Source organism: Physella acuta, unplaced genomic scaffold (genome assembly GCF_028476545.2).
Source record: "Physella acuta isolate Inbredline_101_S28 unplaced genomic scaffold, ASM2847654v3 ptg000333l, whole genome shotgun sequence".
Classification (NCBI taxonomy): Eukaryota; Metazoa; Mollusca; class Gastropoda; family Physidae; genus Physella; species Physella acuta.
In genome coordinates, this window is record NW_026731852.1 from 324,501 (window position 1) to 340,616 (window position 16,116).

Genomic DNA, 16,116 nt, shown 5'->3' on the forward strand with positions numbered 1-16,116 from the left:
CTGAGACAGTAAAGATACCATGTCTGTGACAGTAAAGATACCATGTCTGTGACAGTAAAGATACCACCCTGTGACAGTAAAGATACCATCCTGTGACAGTAAAGATACCATGTGTGTGACAGTAAAGATACAATGTCTGTGACAGTAAAGATACCATGTCTGTGACAGTCAAAATACCATGTCTGTGACAGTAAAGATACCACCCTGTGACAGTAAAGATACCATCCTGTGACAGTAAAGATACCATGTGTGTGACAGTAAAGATACAATGTCTGTGACAGTAAAGATACCATGTCTGTGACAGTCAAAATACCATGTCTGTGACAGTAAAGATACCATCCTGTGACACTGACAGTAAAGATACCATCTTGTGACAGTAAAGATATCATCCTTTGACAATAAAGATACCATCCTGTGACAGTAAAGATACCATCCTATGACAATAAAGATACCATCCCTGTGACAGTAAAGATACCATCTAGACACAGCAGCCTTCCAACCCTCGATTGTTCCAGTGTCACGGAGCGATCACCCCCGGAGTGAACGATTACAGACTGTCCCAACACTTTATCATAGCCCGGCTAGCTGCCGCTTTTAACACTCGCGAGAAATGTTTACTTTAATTGATAACATCGGCGACTCGCTAGCTCGGCTTTTTTCCTGATTATTCTTTAATGATAAGGCATGGAAAATAGCTCTAGAACACAAATGCTGCAATGATTTCTTTGAGCACAATTAATTTTATGTTCTTTCTCTCTCATCTTCTGTGTTTATGTACCGAAGAAGAATTTAGGTCGTAACATTAATTGGCAATTAACCTAAATTAGCGAGGCTATCAATAGTTTTTCTTTTAAAGGTGTGCTTTACCCGAGCGCAAAGCGTTTTATTTAGTATCAGATAGCCCACAGGGGTTTGGTCCTTTGGTCATTTATAGCCAGCTGTAAAGTGTCATTTAGATCAACCCTGGACGACGTGACATTGAAAAAGCCCACCTTTACCACACCCACAACTTCACACCACACCCTCATTTTACCACACACAATTTTAAAACACCCACATTTGTATCAGACCCACGTCTTAATCTAACACACCTTTATAAGCACCTTCTACATTAACAGGTTTCCCATCCACCTTATCACTGATATTCGACACCTACCCCCACACACCTTACCTGCCCCTATTTGTATACCCCCTGCATTGTTTCAATATTCACTACTTGACCAGGTCCAGGGCCCTCCATTGTTTCAATATTCACTACTTGACCGGGGCCCTGCATTGTTTCAATATTCACTACTTGACCAGGGCCCTTCATTTGTTTTACTTTTATCCCACAACGATTATTAATGACAATTATTTTTCCTCGTCGAATGCCCCCCCCCCCCCTCACCCACCACCACATAGAAATCGATTTTTCTGGAAGTTTCTTTGGTTTAACACAATCAGCATCCATTCCAGTTGATGAAAGAAAAAAAAACCTTATCACTCCTGTTTCGCCGGCCAAAAATGGTGGGACATTGTCTCAAATTTCAAGATTAATTATTGAATTAATTGGGATGATTTTTGGACATTGTTTCGCATAGCCTTACAGTAATGTAGCTAATTTTAGCGGCCGCTAATCTATAATAAAACCGTGAAGAACATTCTTGTCATTTTCTGGTGCTCACGGATGTTGAGTGTGTGGTTGTGTGTGTTGATTGTGTGGTTATGGGTGTTGGGTGAGTGGTTGTGGTTTAAAGTTTGTGGTTGGGGATGTTTAGTGTGTGGTTATGGCTGTTGGGTGTGTGGTTATGGGTGTTGGGTGTGTGGTGATGGGTATTGGGTGTGTGGTGATGGGTATTGGGTGTGTGGTTGTGTGTGTTGATTGTGTGGTTAAGGGTATTGGGTGTGTGGTTATGGGTGTTGGGTGAGTGGTTGTGTTGTGGTTTAAAGTTTGTGGTTGGGGATGTTTAGTGTGTGGTTATGGCTGTTGGGTGTGTGGTTGTGGGTTTAAATTTTATGGTTGTGGATTTGGCATTCGTATGGTTTAGGCTACAGCTAAGCTATGTTTCTGGTTTTTGATAGTTCACAGAATATCAGATCTATGTTGATAGATGACAGATTGTCTAGTCCATGTTGATAGATGACAGAATAGATGACAGAATGTCCATGTTGATAGATGACAAAATGTCCATGTTGATAGATGACAGAATGTCTAGTCCATGTTGATAGATGACAGAATGTCTAGTCCATGTTGATAGATGACAGAATGTCTAGTCCATGTTGATAGATGACAGAATGTCTAGTCCATGTTGATAGATGACAGAATGTCTAGTCCATGTTGATAGATGAATGTTTAGTCCATGTTGATAGATGAATGTCTAGTCCATGTTGATAGATGACAGAATGTCTAGTCCATGTTGATAGATGAATGTTTAGTCCATGTTGATAGATGAATGTCTAGTCCATGTTGATAGATGACAGAATGTCTAGTCCATGTTGATAGATGAATGTTTAGTCCATGTTGATAGATGAATGTCTAGTCCATGTTGATAGATGAATGTCTAGTCCATGTTGATAGATGACAGAATGTCAAGTCCATGTTGATAGATGACAGAATGTCAAGTCCATGTTGATAGATGACAGGATGTCAAGTCCATGTTGATAGATGACAGAATGTCCATGTTGATAGATGACAGGATGTCCATGTTGATAGATGACAGAATGTCCCTGTTGATAGATGACAGAATGTCAAGTCCATGTTGATAGATGACAGAATGTCTAGTCCATGTTGATAAATGAATGTCTAGTCCATGTTGATAGATGAATGTCTAGTCCATGTTGATAGCTCATAAAATATTCATCCAAGTAGATAAGTCGTATGTCTAGAACATATGAATAAACTACTAGATCTAGAGATGGCTGTTGAAAGCTGGTGATTCATGCAGTAACTATGTACTTGTTGTGCCGAATATCTATGTACATAACAACATAATGTTTCAAGTATCTAGGTATATACAGTGTCAATTATGTATGTATATACAGTGTCCAGTATGTGTGTACACGTTATACCACAACTAACCATGAACCAACCATTTTGTTGCCTGTTCCCCTAACACCCATATTTGTTTACACAAGTCCTCACGTGCTAGCATGTATTTGTTTGTTGGTAGCTCCGCATTAAGGCGAGTGTACTGCGCATCTTACACGTGCCCACAGGTAAACATTCTCAGCCAGGTGGAAACGGAAAGGGGGGGGGGGATAGCGCCGAACTGAGACGTCAGATGATGAAACGGTATTGTGATACAGAAACGCGATTAAATATCCTGCCGATACGACTAAATATCCTGCAGATACGACTAAATATCCTGCAGATACGACTAAATATCCTGCCGATACGACTAAATATCCTGCCGATACAACTAAATATCCTGCAGATACGACTAAATATCCTGCAGATACGACTAAATATCCTGCAGATACGACTAAATATCCTGCCGATACGACTAAATATCCTGCCGATACGACTAAATATCCAGCCGATACGACTAAATATCCTGCCGATACAACTAAAAATCCTGCCTATATGACTAAATATCCTGCCGATACGACTAAATATCCTGCCATTACAACTAAATATCCTGCCTATAAAACTAAATATCCAGCCGATACGAATAAATATCCTGCCGATACAACTAAAAATCCTGCCTATATGACTAAATATCCTGCCGATACGACTAAATATCCTGCCATTACAACTAAATATCCTGCCTATAAAACTAAATATCCTGCCGATACGACTAACTATTCTGCCGGTACAGTATGCAATCGTCTATATTTGACCTTCACCTTAAACCTCATGTTGTCTGTTTGACCATCACCTAACATCGTCTTTGTTTGACTCCCCCCCCCCCCCCTCATTCTGTTTGACCTTCATCTCACATTGTGTTTGATCTTCATCTCACATTGTTTGACCTTCTCCTCTTATTATCCGCGTTTGACCTTCACCTCATATTATCTGTGTTTGACCTTCACCTCATATTATCTGTGTTTGACCTTCACCTCATATTATATGTGTTTGACCTTCACCTCATAATATCCGTTTGACCTTCACATCACATACATTGTCTATGTTTGACCTTCACCTCCCATCGTCTTTGTTTGACCTTCACCTCATGTTATCCGCATTTGACCTTCACCGCATATTATCTGTGTCTGACCTTCACCTCATAATATCATTTTGACCTTCACCTCATATTGTCTCTGTTTGACTTTCACACACCCCCCCCCCTCCCCCCATCGACTTTGTTTGACCTTCACCTCTTATTATCCGTGTTTGACCTTCACCTCAAAATATCTTTGTTTGACCTTCACCTCACATTATCTGTGTTTGACCTTCCCCTTAAACTTAAACTATCTTTGACCATGACATACAATTCTTTGACCCGTAACATTGTCTATCAGACACCTGACGACCGTCCCTCCTATCGCCTTGATATCATATTTGATCTCCTTACTAGACCACTTTACCACACACGACTCCACATGGACGAAACATTTAGTCGAACGTAAGGGAAAACGTGATTTCACGGGGGAAATGATTCAGTGGACAAATGCTAGGAACGGCCGATGGAGATTAGAGGCTGTCAACGCGTCAAGAGGGCCACAATTCACAGAGAGGCCACTGTAATCTCAAACGTTCGTCTTGGCCACAATTCACAGAGGGGCCACTGTAATCTCAAATGTTCGTCTTGGCCACAATTCACAGAGGGGCCACTGTAGTCTCAAATGTTCGTTGTAGCCACAATTCACAGAGGGGCCACTGTAATCTCAAACGTTCGTCTTGGCCACAATCCACAGAGGGGCCACTGTAATCTCAAATGTTCGTTGTAGCCACAATTCACAGAGGGGCCACTGTAATCTCAAACGTTCGTCTTGGCCACAATCCACAGAGGGGCCACTGTAGTCTCAAATGTTCGTTGTAGCCACAATTCACAGAGGGGCCACTGTAATCTCAAACGTTCGTCTTGGCCACAATCCACAGAGGGGCCACTGTAATCTCAAACGTTCGTTGTAGCCACAATTAGCGACCACAGGAGGGGGAGGGGAGGAGGTCATTAGCCGGTACATTACTATACGTAGTATGTACACAATTCCGTCAATTGTATGACATAGCCTACATTTCCATACAGTGTACGCAGTTCCGTTAATTGTATAACGTACATTACTACACGGAGTATGCCCAATGTTCCGTTAATTGTATGCAGTACAAACCGATTATATCCACAGTTAGGTCACCTATTTGACCAGCATAAAGTCACATTGAAGGAGTTACCCTTAACATTCCTGCTTTAGTTTTACATGCAAGTTTTTTGGTCCCATCAGTACACCAACGTTGATCAGCTAATCGACGCTGAAGACACGCCATTGATACAATCTGGTTGCGACTTATTTGTTTCGCCAAGATTACAACTTCTTTCGTCGTTGCATTTATCGACGGACCGTATCAATGTTTTGCAAGCACAGCATCAACCTTATCTTAATGTTTGACATGGCTTATAATTTTGCTACATCAATAACATCTGGATGTTACACAAACCACATCAAGATGTTTCACAAAACGTATTTCAGTGTCGACATTACTTATAACTTTGCTACACTAATAACATCACGATGTTTTATAAACCTTACTTCAGGGTTTTATAGATTTATATAGAACATCACAATGTCTCACTAAACAGAAAACGAGGATCGACAAACATCACGATGGTTTGAAACATCACTATGCTTCCCCAACTTCATCGTGATGTGACACACAGTACATCGTCATGTCACACACAGCACATCGTGATGTCACACACAGCACATCGTGATGTCACACACAGCACATCGTGATGTGACACACTGCACATCATGATGTGACACACTGCACATCGTGATGTCACACACAGCACATCGTGATGTGACACACAACACATGATGTGGCACACTGCACATCGTGATGTCACACACAGCACATCGTGATGTGACACACTGCACATCATGATGTGACACACAACACATCATGATGTGACACACAGCACATCGTGATGTCACACACAGCACATCATGATGTGACACACAGCACATCGTGATGTCACACACAGCACATCGTGATGTGACACAGCACATCGTGATGTCACACTCAGCACATCTCAATGTCACACACAGCACATCGTGATGTCACACAGCACATTGTGATGTCACACAGCACACCCCGATGTAAACACTCATTGTCCTTGACACTCGCCAACGTAAACAAAGTAAAAGGTTACTCACCCAATCAAACACTTGTAGATGTACGGTCGCTGAACGATTTAAAAAAAAAGAACCACCCAACAGAATCTTGTAAAGCTTTACTCTAATAGTGACTCGAGTACTCACACTTGCACGCGCGTTTGAAAGGCCTGGCGAAGGGGAGTCTGTGGAGAGATGGATTGCGCGCGTTCCTCGTCTTTGTCGGCCCGTGATCAATATTACAGTCACGTGACCAAAAGCCAACGTAATACGCTGGCTGCTCAGCCTGACACGCGGGGACCCCCATAAGACCGATTGTCTACGGAACAAGGACGTCGTTAATGAGACCCCGTGGCACCGGTAAAGCGGGGAAGCAAGAATTCTTATTGTTTTTTTCCACAAGGAAAGGGGGCCATGAATAGTGAATTTTTTTCCCACAAAGCAATCTTTACTGAGACCCCCATAACGAGAATGAGAAGGGGGCCCAAGAATAGTGATTGTTTTATTTTTTCACACAAGGCAATCTTTACCGAGACGCTCATAACGAGGACGAGAAGGGGGCCCAAGAATAGTGATTGTTTTTGGAAAAAGGAAGTCGTTTCTGAGAAGACATCAAAGAGGGCCCATAACTCGATGTCTACCCAATAGGACTGAAAACAGACTAGATCTAAATAAATGATTTTGATTTTAAACCATTCATGGTAATACCATTGTAGTCCATGAACGTACCTTATTCCAATAAACCTGTGTATTTTACGACATATTGAACACCTCCGCCTTCCCCTCAACTCAATAAGTATACAATTTTAAAATGTTTACCTGAGACCCATAAGGCGCACGAGGGCAGGTAAAAAGGTGTGTCTACTACAAGAACCACCTGCTTTTCACCAACTCTGTTAATTAATACGGTGACTGCTTCCATTGTATCAGAAATTCGAACCTACCAATCATCCATACTCACGGACTTTGGTAATCCACACTAAAAAAAACATCAAGTTACTGCATAGTGTTGTATCTGTCCTGAATTTTCCAAACCATGGCTAGCGTTTGATTGGAATCGTCAAGTTTTGAGAAATGTGTCTGTAGACCCTTGGTTGTTCGATGTTAAAACTTGAGATGTAGCCGTGTAAAAAAAAAAGTTTGCTTATTAAATTGTTATATCACAAGTTATCACCTTACATTCACGTCACCCCCCTCCCCCCCCCCACCACCACCACCACCAAACACCCCCAAACCTAAATTTTATGTATATGCCGGTACCAGAGTTTCTTCCAGGCATCTCTTCTTTTAACAATGTCCACCCCCCCCCCCCCCGAAAATTTCAAATGCCCCCCCCCCCCCCCCTGCCGGAGAAAAAAGTCGGGAAGAAACACTGGCCGGTCCTTAATGTCCGTGGTAACCTACGTTGGCTCGTAGTTAGTGGTCGTTGTTTTAGTGTTAAATATTCTGTGCTCCCCTCTCCCTGTTTCAAATGTTTATTTGTAATTGACAGCTAAAGAGAAAGAGGGATGTGATCCAAGGCAACCACTTAAACAGTAGCAACCTGGGCCACTACGCCAGCTTGATCCACGCAGCCGAGTCGCTGCCTGGCGTCGTTCAGATCCTCCAGCCATTCACTCTACCGACCCGACCAGACAACCTCGTCGTGGACGTCGTCTGCGGTCAAGGTCACATCTGGGTCAAGGTCATCGCCAGGAAATCTCAAGCCTTGCATCTCGTATGGTCAGGTAGGAAAGGGTTGCTGTAGGGCGCGGGGGCGGGACACCTGTTTGCATGGCGGGGGTGGGGCGGAGTGATGATTGCAGCAAGGGCCATGTGCCGACAGAGTTTGTCGTTTCTCAATTACAGCCAGCAACATTTTGTAAGCAAAGGAAGGGAGCTCGGGGTTTGGGCAATTATAGGCGGGCCGGGTATCAGATAGCAATCACACACTTTTGTTTGGGATGGGAGATCTGGGACGCGCTCTTCAATTAGTGTCGGTGCCTCGCTGCCTCGGTGGTGGTGGTGCTGTAGGGGACATGTGTTTACATGGTGCTGTAGGGGACATGTGTTTACATGGTGCTGTAGGGGACATGTGTTTACATGGTGCTGTAGGGGACATGTGTTTACATGGTGCTGTAGGGGACATGGTGCTGTAGGGGACATGTGTTTACATGGTGCTGTAGGGGACATGGTGCTGTAGGGGACATGTGTTTACATGGTGCTGTAGGGGACATGTGTTTACATGGTGCTGTAGGGGACATGTGTTTACATGGTGCTGTAGGGGACATGTGTTTACATAGTGCTGTAGGGGACATGTGTTTACATGGTGCTGTAGGGGACATGTGTTTACATGGTGCTGTAGGGGACATGTGTTTACATGGTGCTGTAGGGGACATGGTGCTGTAGGGGACATGTGTTTACATGGTGCTGTAGGGGACATGTGTTTACATGGTGCTGTAGGGGACATGGTGCTGTAGGGGACATGTGTTTAGATGGTGCTGTAGGGGACATGTGTTTACATGGTGCTGTAGGGGGCATGTGGTTACATGGTGCTGTAGGGGACATGTGTTTACATGGTGCTGTAGGGGACATAGTGCTGTAGGGGACATGTGTTTACATGGTGCTTTAGGGGACATGTGTTTACATGGTGCTGTAGGGGACATGTGTTTACATGGTGCTGTAGGGGGCATGTGTTTACATGGTGCTGTAGGGGACATGTGTTTACATGGTGCTGTAGGGGACATGTGTTTACATGGTGCTGTAGGGGACATGGTGCTGTAGGGGACATGTGTTTACATGGTGCTGTAGGGGACATGGTGCTGTAGGGGACATGTGTTTACATGGTGCTGTAGGGGACATGTGTTTACATGGTGCTGTAGGGGACATGTGTTTACATGGTGCTGTAGGGGACATGTGTTTACATAGTGCTGTAGGGGACATGTGTTTACATGGTGCTGTAGGGGACATGTGTTTACATGGTGCTGTAGGGGACATGGTGCTGTAGGGGACATGTGTTTAGATGGTGCTGTAGGGGACATGTGTTTACATGGTGCTGTAGGGGGCATGTGGTTACATGGTGCTGTAGGGGACATGTGTTTACATGGTGCTGTAGGGGACATGGTGCTGTAGGGGACATGTGTTTAGATGGTGCTGTAGGGGACATGTGTTTACATGGTGCTGTAGGGGGCATGTGGTTACATGGTGCTGTAGGGGACATGTGTTTACATGGTGCTGTAGGGGACATAGTGCTGTAGGGGACATGTGTTTACATGGTGCTGTAGGGGACATGTGTTTACATGGTGCTGTAGAGGACATGTGTTTACATGGTGCTGTAGGGGGCATGTGTTTACATGGTGCTGTAGGGGACATGTGTTTACATGGTGCTGTAGGGGACATGTGTTTACATGGTGCTGTAGGGGACATGGTGCTGTAGGGGACATGTGTTTACATGGTGCTGTAGGGGACATGGTGCTGTAGGGGACATGTGTTTACATGGTGCTGTAGGGGACATGTGTTTACATGGTGCTGTAGGGGACATGTGTTTACATGGTGCTGTAGGGGACATGTGTTTACATGGTGCTGTAGGGGACATGTGTTTACATGGTGCTGTAGGGGACATGTGTTTACATGGTGCTGTAGGGGACATGTGTTTACATGGTGCTGTAGGGGACATGTGTTTACATGGTGCTGTAGGGGACATGTGTTTAGATGGTGCTGTAGGGGACACGTGTTTACATGGTGCTGTAGGGGACATGTGTTTACATGGTGCTGTAGGGGACATGTGTTTACATGGTGCTGTAGGGGACATGTGTTTACATGGTGCTGTAGGGGACATGTGTTTACATGGTGCTGTAGGGGACATGTGTTTACATGGTGCTGTAGGGGACATGGTGCTGTAGGGGACATGTGTTTACATGGTGCTGTAGGGGACATGTGTTTACATGGTGCTGTAGGGGACATGTGTTTACATGGTGCTGTAGGGGACATGTGTTTACATGGTGCTGTAGGGGACATGGTGCTGTAGGGGACATGTGTTTACATGGTGCTGTAGGGGACATGTGTTTACATGGTGCTGTAGGGGACATGTGTTTACATGGTGCTGTAGGGGACATGTGTTTACATGGTGCTGTAGGGGACATGGTGCTGTAGGGGACATGTGTTTACATGGTGCTGTAGGGGACATGGTGCTGTAGGGGACATGTGTTTACATAGTGCTGTAGGGGACATGTGTTTACATGGTGCTGTAGGGGACATGTGTTTACATGGTGCTGTAGGAGACACGGTGCTGTAGGGGATATGTGTTTACATGGTGCTGTAGGGGACATGTGTTTACTTGGTGCTGTAGGGGACATGTGTTTACATGGTGCTGTAGGGGACATGTGTTTACATGGTGCTGTAGGGGACATGGTGCTGTAGGGGACATGTGTTTACATGGTGCTGTAGGGGACATGTGTTTACATGGTGCTGTAGGGGACATGTGTTTACATGGTGCTGTAGGGGACATGTGTTTACATGGTGCTGTAGGGGACATGGTGCTGTAGGGGACATGTGTTTACATGGTGCTGTAGGGGACATGGTGCTGTAGGGGACATGTGTTTACATAGTGCTGTAGGGGACATGTGTTTACATGGTGCTGTAGGGGACATGTGTTTACATGGTGCTGTAGGAGACACGGTGCTGTAGGGGATATGTGTTTACATGGTGCTGTAGGGGACATGATGCTGTAGGGGACATGTGTTTACATGGTGCTGTAGGGGACATGTGTTTACATGGTGCTGTAGGGGACATGGTGCTGTAGGGGACATGTGTTTACATGGTGCTGTAGGGGACATGTGTTTACATGGTGCTGTAGGGGACATGGTGCTGTAGGGGACATGTGTTTACATGGTGCTGTAGGGGACATAGTGCTGTAGGGGACATGTGTTTACATGGTGCTGTAGGGGACATGTGTTTACATGGTGCTGTAGGGGACATGTGTTTACATGGTGCTGTAGGGGACATGGTGCTGTAGGGGACATGATGCTGTAGGGGACATGTGTTTACATGGTGCTGTAGGGGACATGGTGCTGTAGGGGACATGTGTTTACATGGTGCTGTAGGGGACATGTGTTTACATGGTGCTGTAGGGGACATGTGTTTACATGGTGCTGTAGGGGACATGTGTTTACATGGTGCTGTAGGGGACATGGTGCTGTAGGGGACATGTGTTTACATGGTGCTGTAGGGGACATGGTGCTGTAGGGGACATGTGTTTAAATGGTGCTGTAGGGGACATGGTGCTGTAGGGGACATGTGTTTACATAGTGCTGTAGGGGACATGTGTTTACATGGTGCTGTGGGGGACATGTGGTTACATGGTGCTGTAGGGGACATGTGTTTAAATGGTGCTGTAGGGGACATGGTGCTGTAGGGGACATGTGTTTACATAGTGCTGTAGGGGACATGTGTTTACATGGTGCTGTGGGGGACATGTGGTTACATGGTGCTGTAGGGGACATGTGTTTACATGGTGCTGTAGGGGACATGTGTTTACATGGTGCTGTAGGGGACATGTGTTTACATGGTGCTGTAGGGGACATGTGTTTACATGGTGCTGTAGGGGACATGTGTTTACATGGTGCTGTAGGGGACATGTGTTTACATGGTGCTGTAGGGGACATGTGTTTACATGGTGCTGTAGGGGACATGGTGCTGTAGGGGACATGTGTTTAGATGGTGCTGTAGGGGACACGTGTTTACATGGTGCTGTAGGGGACATGTGTTTACATGGTGCTGTAGGGGACATGTGTTTACATAGTGCTGTAGGGGACATGTGTTTACATGGTGCTGTGGGGGACATGTGTTTACATGGTGCTGTAGGGGACATGTGTTTACATGGTGCTGTAGGGGACATGTGTTTACATGGTGCTGTAGGGGACATGTGTTTACATGGTGCTGTAGGGGACATGTGTTTACATGGTGCTGTAGGGGACATGTGTTTACATGGTGCTGTAGGGGACATGTGTTTAGATGGTGCTGTAGGGGACACGTGTTTACATGGTGCTGTAGGGGACATGTGTTTACATGGTGCTGTAGGGGACATGGTGCTGTAGGGGACATGTGTTTACATGGTGCTGTAGGGGACATGTGTTTACATGGTGCTGTAGGGGACATGTGTTTACATGGTGCTGTAGGGGACATGTGTTTACATGGTGCTGTAGGGGACATGGTGCTGTAGGGGACATGTGTTTACATGGTGCTGTAGGGGACATGTGTTAACATGGTGCTGTAGGGGACATGTGTTTACATGGTGCTGTAGGGGACATGTGTTTACATGGTGCTGTAGGGGACATGGTGCTGTAGGGGACATGTGTTTACATGGTGCTGTAGGGGACATGGTGCTGTAGGGGACATGTGTTTACATAGTGCTGTAGGGGACATGTGTTTACATGGTGCTGTAGGGGACATGTGTTTACATGGTGCTGTAGGAGACACGGTGCTGTAGGGGATATGTGTTTACATGGTGCTGTAGGGGACATGTGTTTACATGGTGCTGTATAGAACATGTGTTTACATGGTGCTGTAGGGGACATGTGTTTACTTGGTGCTGTAGGGGACATGTGTTTACATGGTGCTGTAGGGGACATGGTGCTGTAGGGGACATGTGTTTACATGGTGCTGTAGGGGACATGTGTTTACATGGTGCTGTAGGGGACATGGTGCTGTAGGGGACATGTGTTTACATGGTGCTGTAGGGGACATAGTGCTGTAGGGGACATGTGTTTACATGGTGCTGTAGGGGACATGTGTTTACATGGTGCTGTAGGGGACATGTGTTTACATGGTGCTGTAGGGGACATGGTGCTGTAGGGGACATGATGCTGTAGGGGACATGTGTTTACATGGTGCTGTAGGGGACATGGTGCTGTAGGGGACATGTGTTTACATGGTGCTGTAGGGGACATGTGTTTACATGGTGCTGTAGGGGACATGTGTTTACATGGTGCTGTAGGGGACATGTGTTTACATGGTGCTGTAGGGGACATGTGTTTACATGGTGCTGTAGGGGACATGGTGCTGTAGGGGACATGTGTTTACATGGTGCTGTAGGGGACATGGTGCTGTAGGGGACATGTGTTTAAATGGTGCTGTAGGGGACATGGTGCTGTAGGGGACATGTGTTTACATAGTGCTGTAGGGGACATGTGTTTACATGGTGCTGTGGGGGACATGTGGTTACATGGTGCTGTAGGGGACATGTGTTTACATGGTGCTGTAGGGGACATGGTGCTGTAGGGGACATGTGGTTACATGGTGCTGTAGGGGACATGGTGCTGTAGGGGACATGTGTTTACATGGTGCTGTAGGGGACATGGTGCTGTAGGGGACATGTGTTTACATGGTGCTGTAGGGGACATGGTGCTGTAGGGGACATGTGTTTACATGGTGCTGTAGGGGACATGTGTTTACATGGTGCTGTAGGGGACATGTGTTTACATGGTGCTGTAGGGGACATGGTGCTGTAGGGGACATGTGGTTACATGGTGCTGTAGGGGACATGGTGCTGTAGGGGACATGTGTTTACATGGTGCTGTAGGGGACATGGTGCTGTAGGGGACATATGTTTACATGGTGCTGTAGGGGACATGTGTTTACATGGTGCTGTAGGGGACATGTGGTTACATGGTGCTGTAGGGGACATGTGTTTACATGGTGCTGTAGGGGACATGGTGCTGTAGGGGACATGTGTTTACATGGTGCTGTAGGGGACATAGTGCTGTAGGGGACATGTGTTTACATGGTGCTGTAGGGGACATGTGTTTACATGGTGCTGTAGGGGACATGGTGCTGTAGGGGACATGTGGTTACATGGTGCTGTAGGGGACATGGTGCTGTAGGGGACATGTGTTTACATGGTGCTGTAGGGGACATGTGTTTACATGGTGCTGTAGGGGACATGTGTTTACATGGTGCTGTAGGGGACATGTGTTTACATGGTGCTGTAGGGGACATGTGTTTACATGGTGCTGTAGGGGACATGGTGCTGTAGGGGACATGGTGCTGTAGGGGACATGTGGTTACATGGTGCTGTAGGGGACATGGTGCTGTAGGGGACATGTGTTTACATGGTGCTGTAGGGGACATGTGTTTACATGGTGCTGTAGGGGACATGTGTTTACATGGTGCTGTAGGGGACATGGTGCTGTAGGGGACATGTGTTTACATGGTGCTGTAGGGGACATGGTGCTGTAGGGGACATGTGTTTACATGGTGCTGTAGGGGACATGGTGCTGTAGGGGACATGTGTTTACATGGTGCTGTAGGGGACATGTGGTTACATGGTGCTGTAGGGGACATGTGTTTACATGGTGCTGTAGGGGACATGTGGTTACATGGTGCTGTAGGGGACATGTGTTTACATGGTGCTGTAGGGGACATGGTGCTGTAGGGGACATGTGTTTACATGGTGCTGTAGGGGACATGTGTTTACATGGTGCTGTAGGGGACATGTGTTTACATGGTGCTGTAGGGGACATGGTGCTGTATGGGACATGGTGCTGTAGGGGACATGGTGCTGTAGGGGACATGTGTTTACATGGTGCTGTAGGGGACATGGTGCTGTAGGGGACATGTGTTTACATGGTGCTGTAGGGGACATGTGTTTACATGGTGCTGTAGGGGACATGTGTTTACATGGTGCTGTAGGGGACATGTGTTTACATGGTGCTGTAGGGGACATGTGTTTACATGGTGCTGTAGGGGACATGTGTTTACATGGTGCTGTAGGGGACATGGTGCTGTAGGGGACATGTGTTTACATGGTGCTGTAGGGGACATGTGTTTACATGGTGCTGTAGGGGACATGTGTTTACATGGTGCTGTAGGGGACATGTGTTTACATGGTGCTGTAGGGGACATGTGTTTACATGGTGCTGTAGGGGGCATGGTGCTGTATGGGACATGGTGCTGTAGGGGACACAGACGACGAGTCCACACCTGAATCCCCTATCACCAGAATCAATTTACCGGCGTCGGACGTTGATTGTTTCCTACCCCATCCTATTGTTTCCCATCGTCTAAGGACGTGCTAATTGGCCCTTGTCGCGATTGCATGAGAGAAGTCCGTTGAAGCGACGGCATGTAATCAGATTGCAGCCAAAATCTAAAGGCTGATATTAAAAAACTTGGCCATTAGACCAGTTTTTGTCCGGATCTTATTGATCGCTCTAAATCTCTAGTCGCGGCCTTGGCGGCTGTGTCAGGCCTAGGCTTATACCAGCTAGCTGACAGGTCTCTTTAGGTCTTGTAGTGACATTGGTGTCTTCAGACAGTGACATTGGTGTCTTCAGACAGCGACATTGGCTGTCTTTAAACGCTGACAATGTCTATCTTCAGACAGCGACATTGGCTGTCTTTAAACGCTGACATTGTCTATCTTCAGACAGCGACATTGGCTGTCTTTAAACGCTGACATTGTCTATCTTCAGACATAGACATTGGCTGTCTCTAAACGGTGACATTGGCTGACTTTAAAGCTTCTGGTTGCATTCACCCTACTGTTTGTGCCACCCCTAATCCCCACAAACATTCACAACCACAAACCCGCACAACAACCCCCCCCCCCCACACACACATTTACTACCCCTAACCCCTTCAAATATTTGCTTCCCCTAATCCCCACTAAAATCCACATGTTACATCCTTTAACATTCACTTAACCCCCCTCCCCCCACGATCGACCCTGCCACCCACGGGCCGGACAAGCAGCACCATCAAAACGCAGCGAGTCAACCAAAGGCGAGTCAGCCGCCGTTGTGAGCGGTAACTATTTCCCCGTGTTTCCATTAGCTCCCACTATCCAGGCGTTCTGTAATAGACATTGATTAGAGTAGGCCGACATTT

The 16,116-nt window shown here is 46.2% G+C and overlaps 2 protein-coding genes across 10 annotated transcripts in view; one reads left to right on the forward strand and one right to left on the reverse strand.

Annotated features, from left to right (window-relative positions):
• The window catches only part of LOC131940834 (uncharacterized), a 39,094-nt gene extending 32,675 nt beyond the window's left edge, over positions 1–6,419 (reverse strand). The window contains exon 1 of the mRNA XM_059299699.1: positions 6,295–6,419. The gene's annotated coding sequence lies outside the window, so the exon portion shown is untranslated. The remainder of the gene's footprint in view (positions 1–6,294) is intronic.
• LOC131940832 (UPF0415 protein C7orf25 homolog) overlaps positions 1–16,116 on the forward strand; it is a 100,103-nt gene that overhangs the window by 53,306 nt on the left and 30,681 nt on the right. For all 9 annotated transcript variants that reach the window (XM_059299688.1, XM_059299687.1, XM_059299689.1 and 6 more), the window contains exon 3: positions 7,745–7,979. In XM_059299688.1, the coding sequence (XP_059155671.1) occupies positions 7,745–7,979 (235 nt within the window). The remainder of the gene's footprint in view (positions 1–7,744; positions 7,980–16,116) is intronic.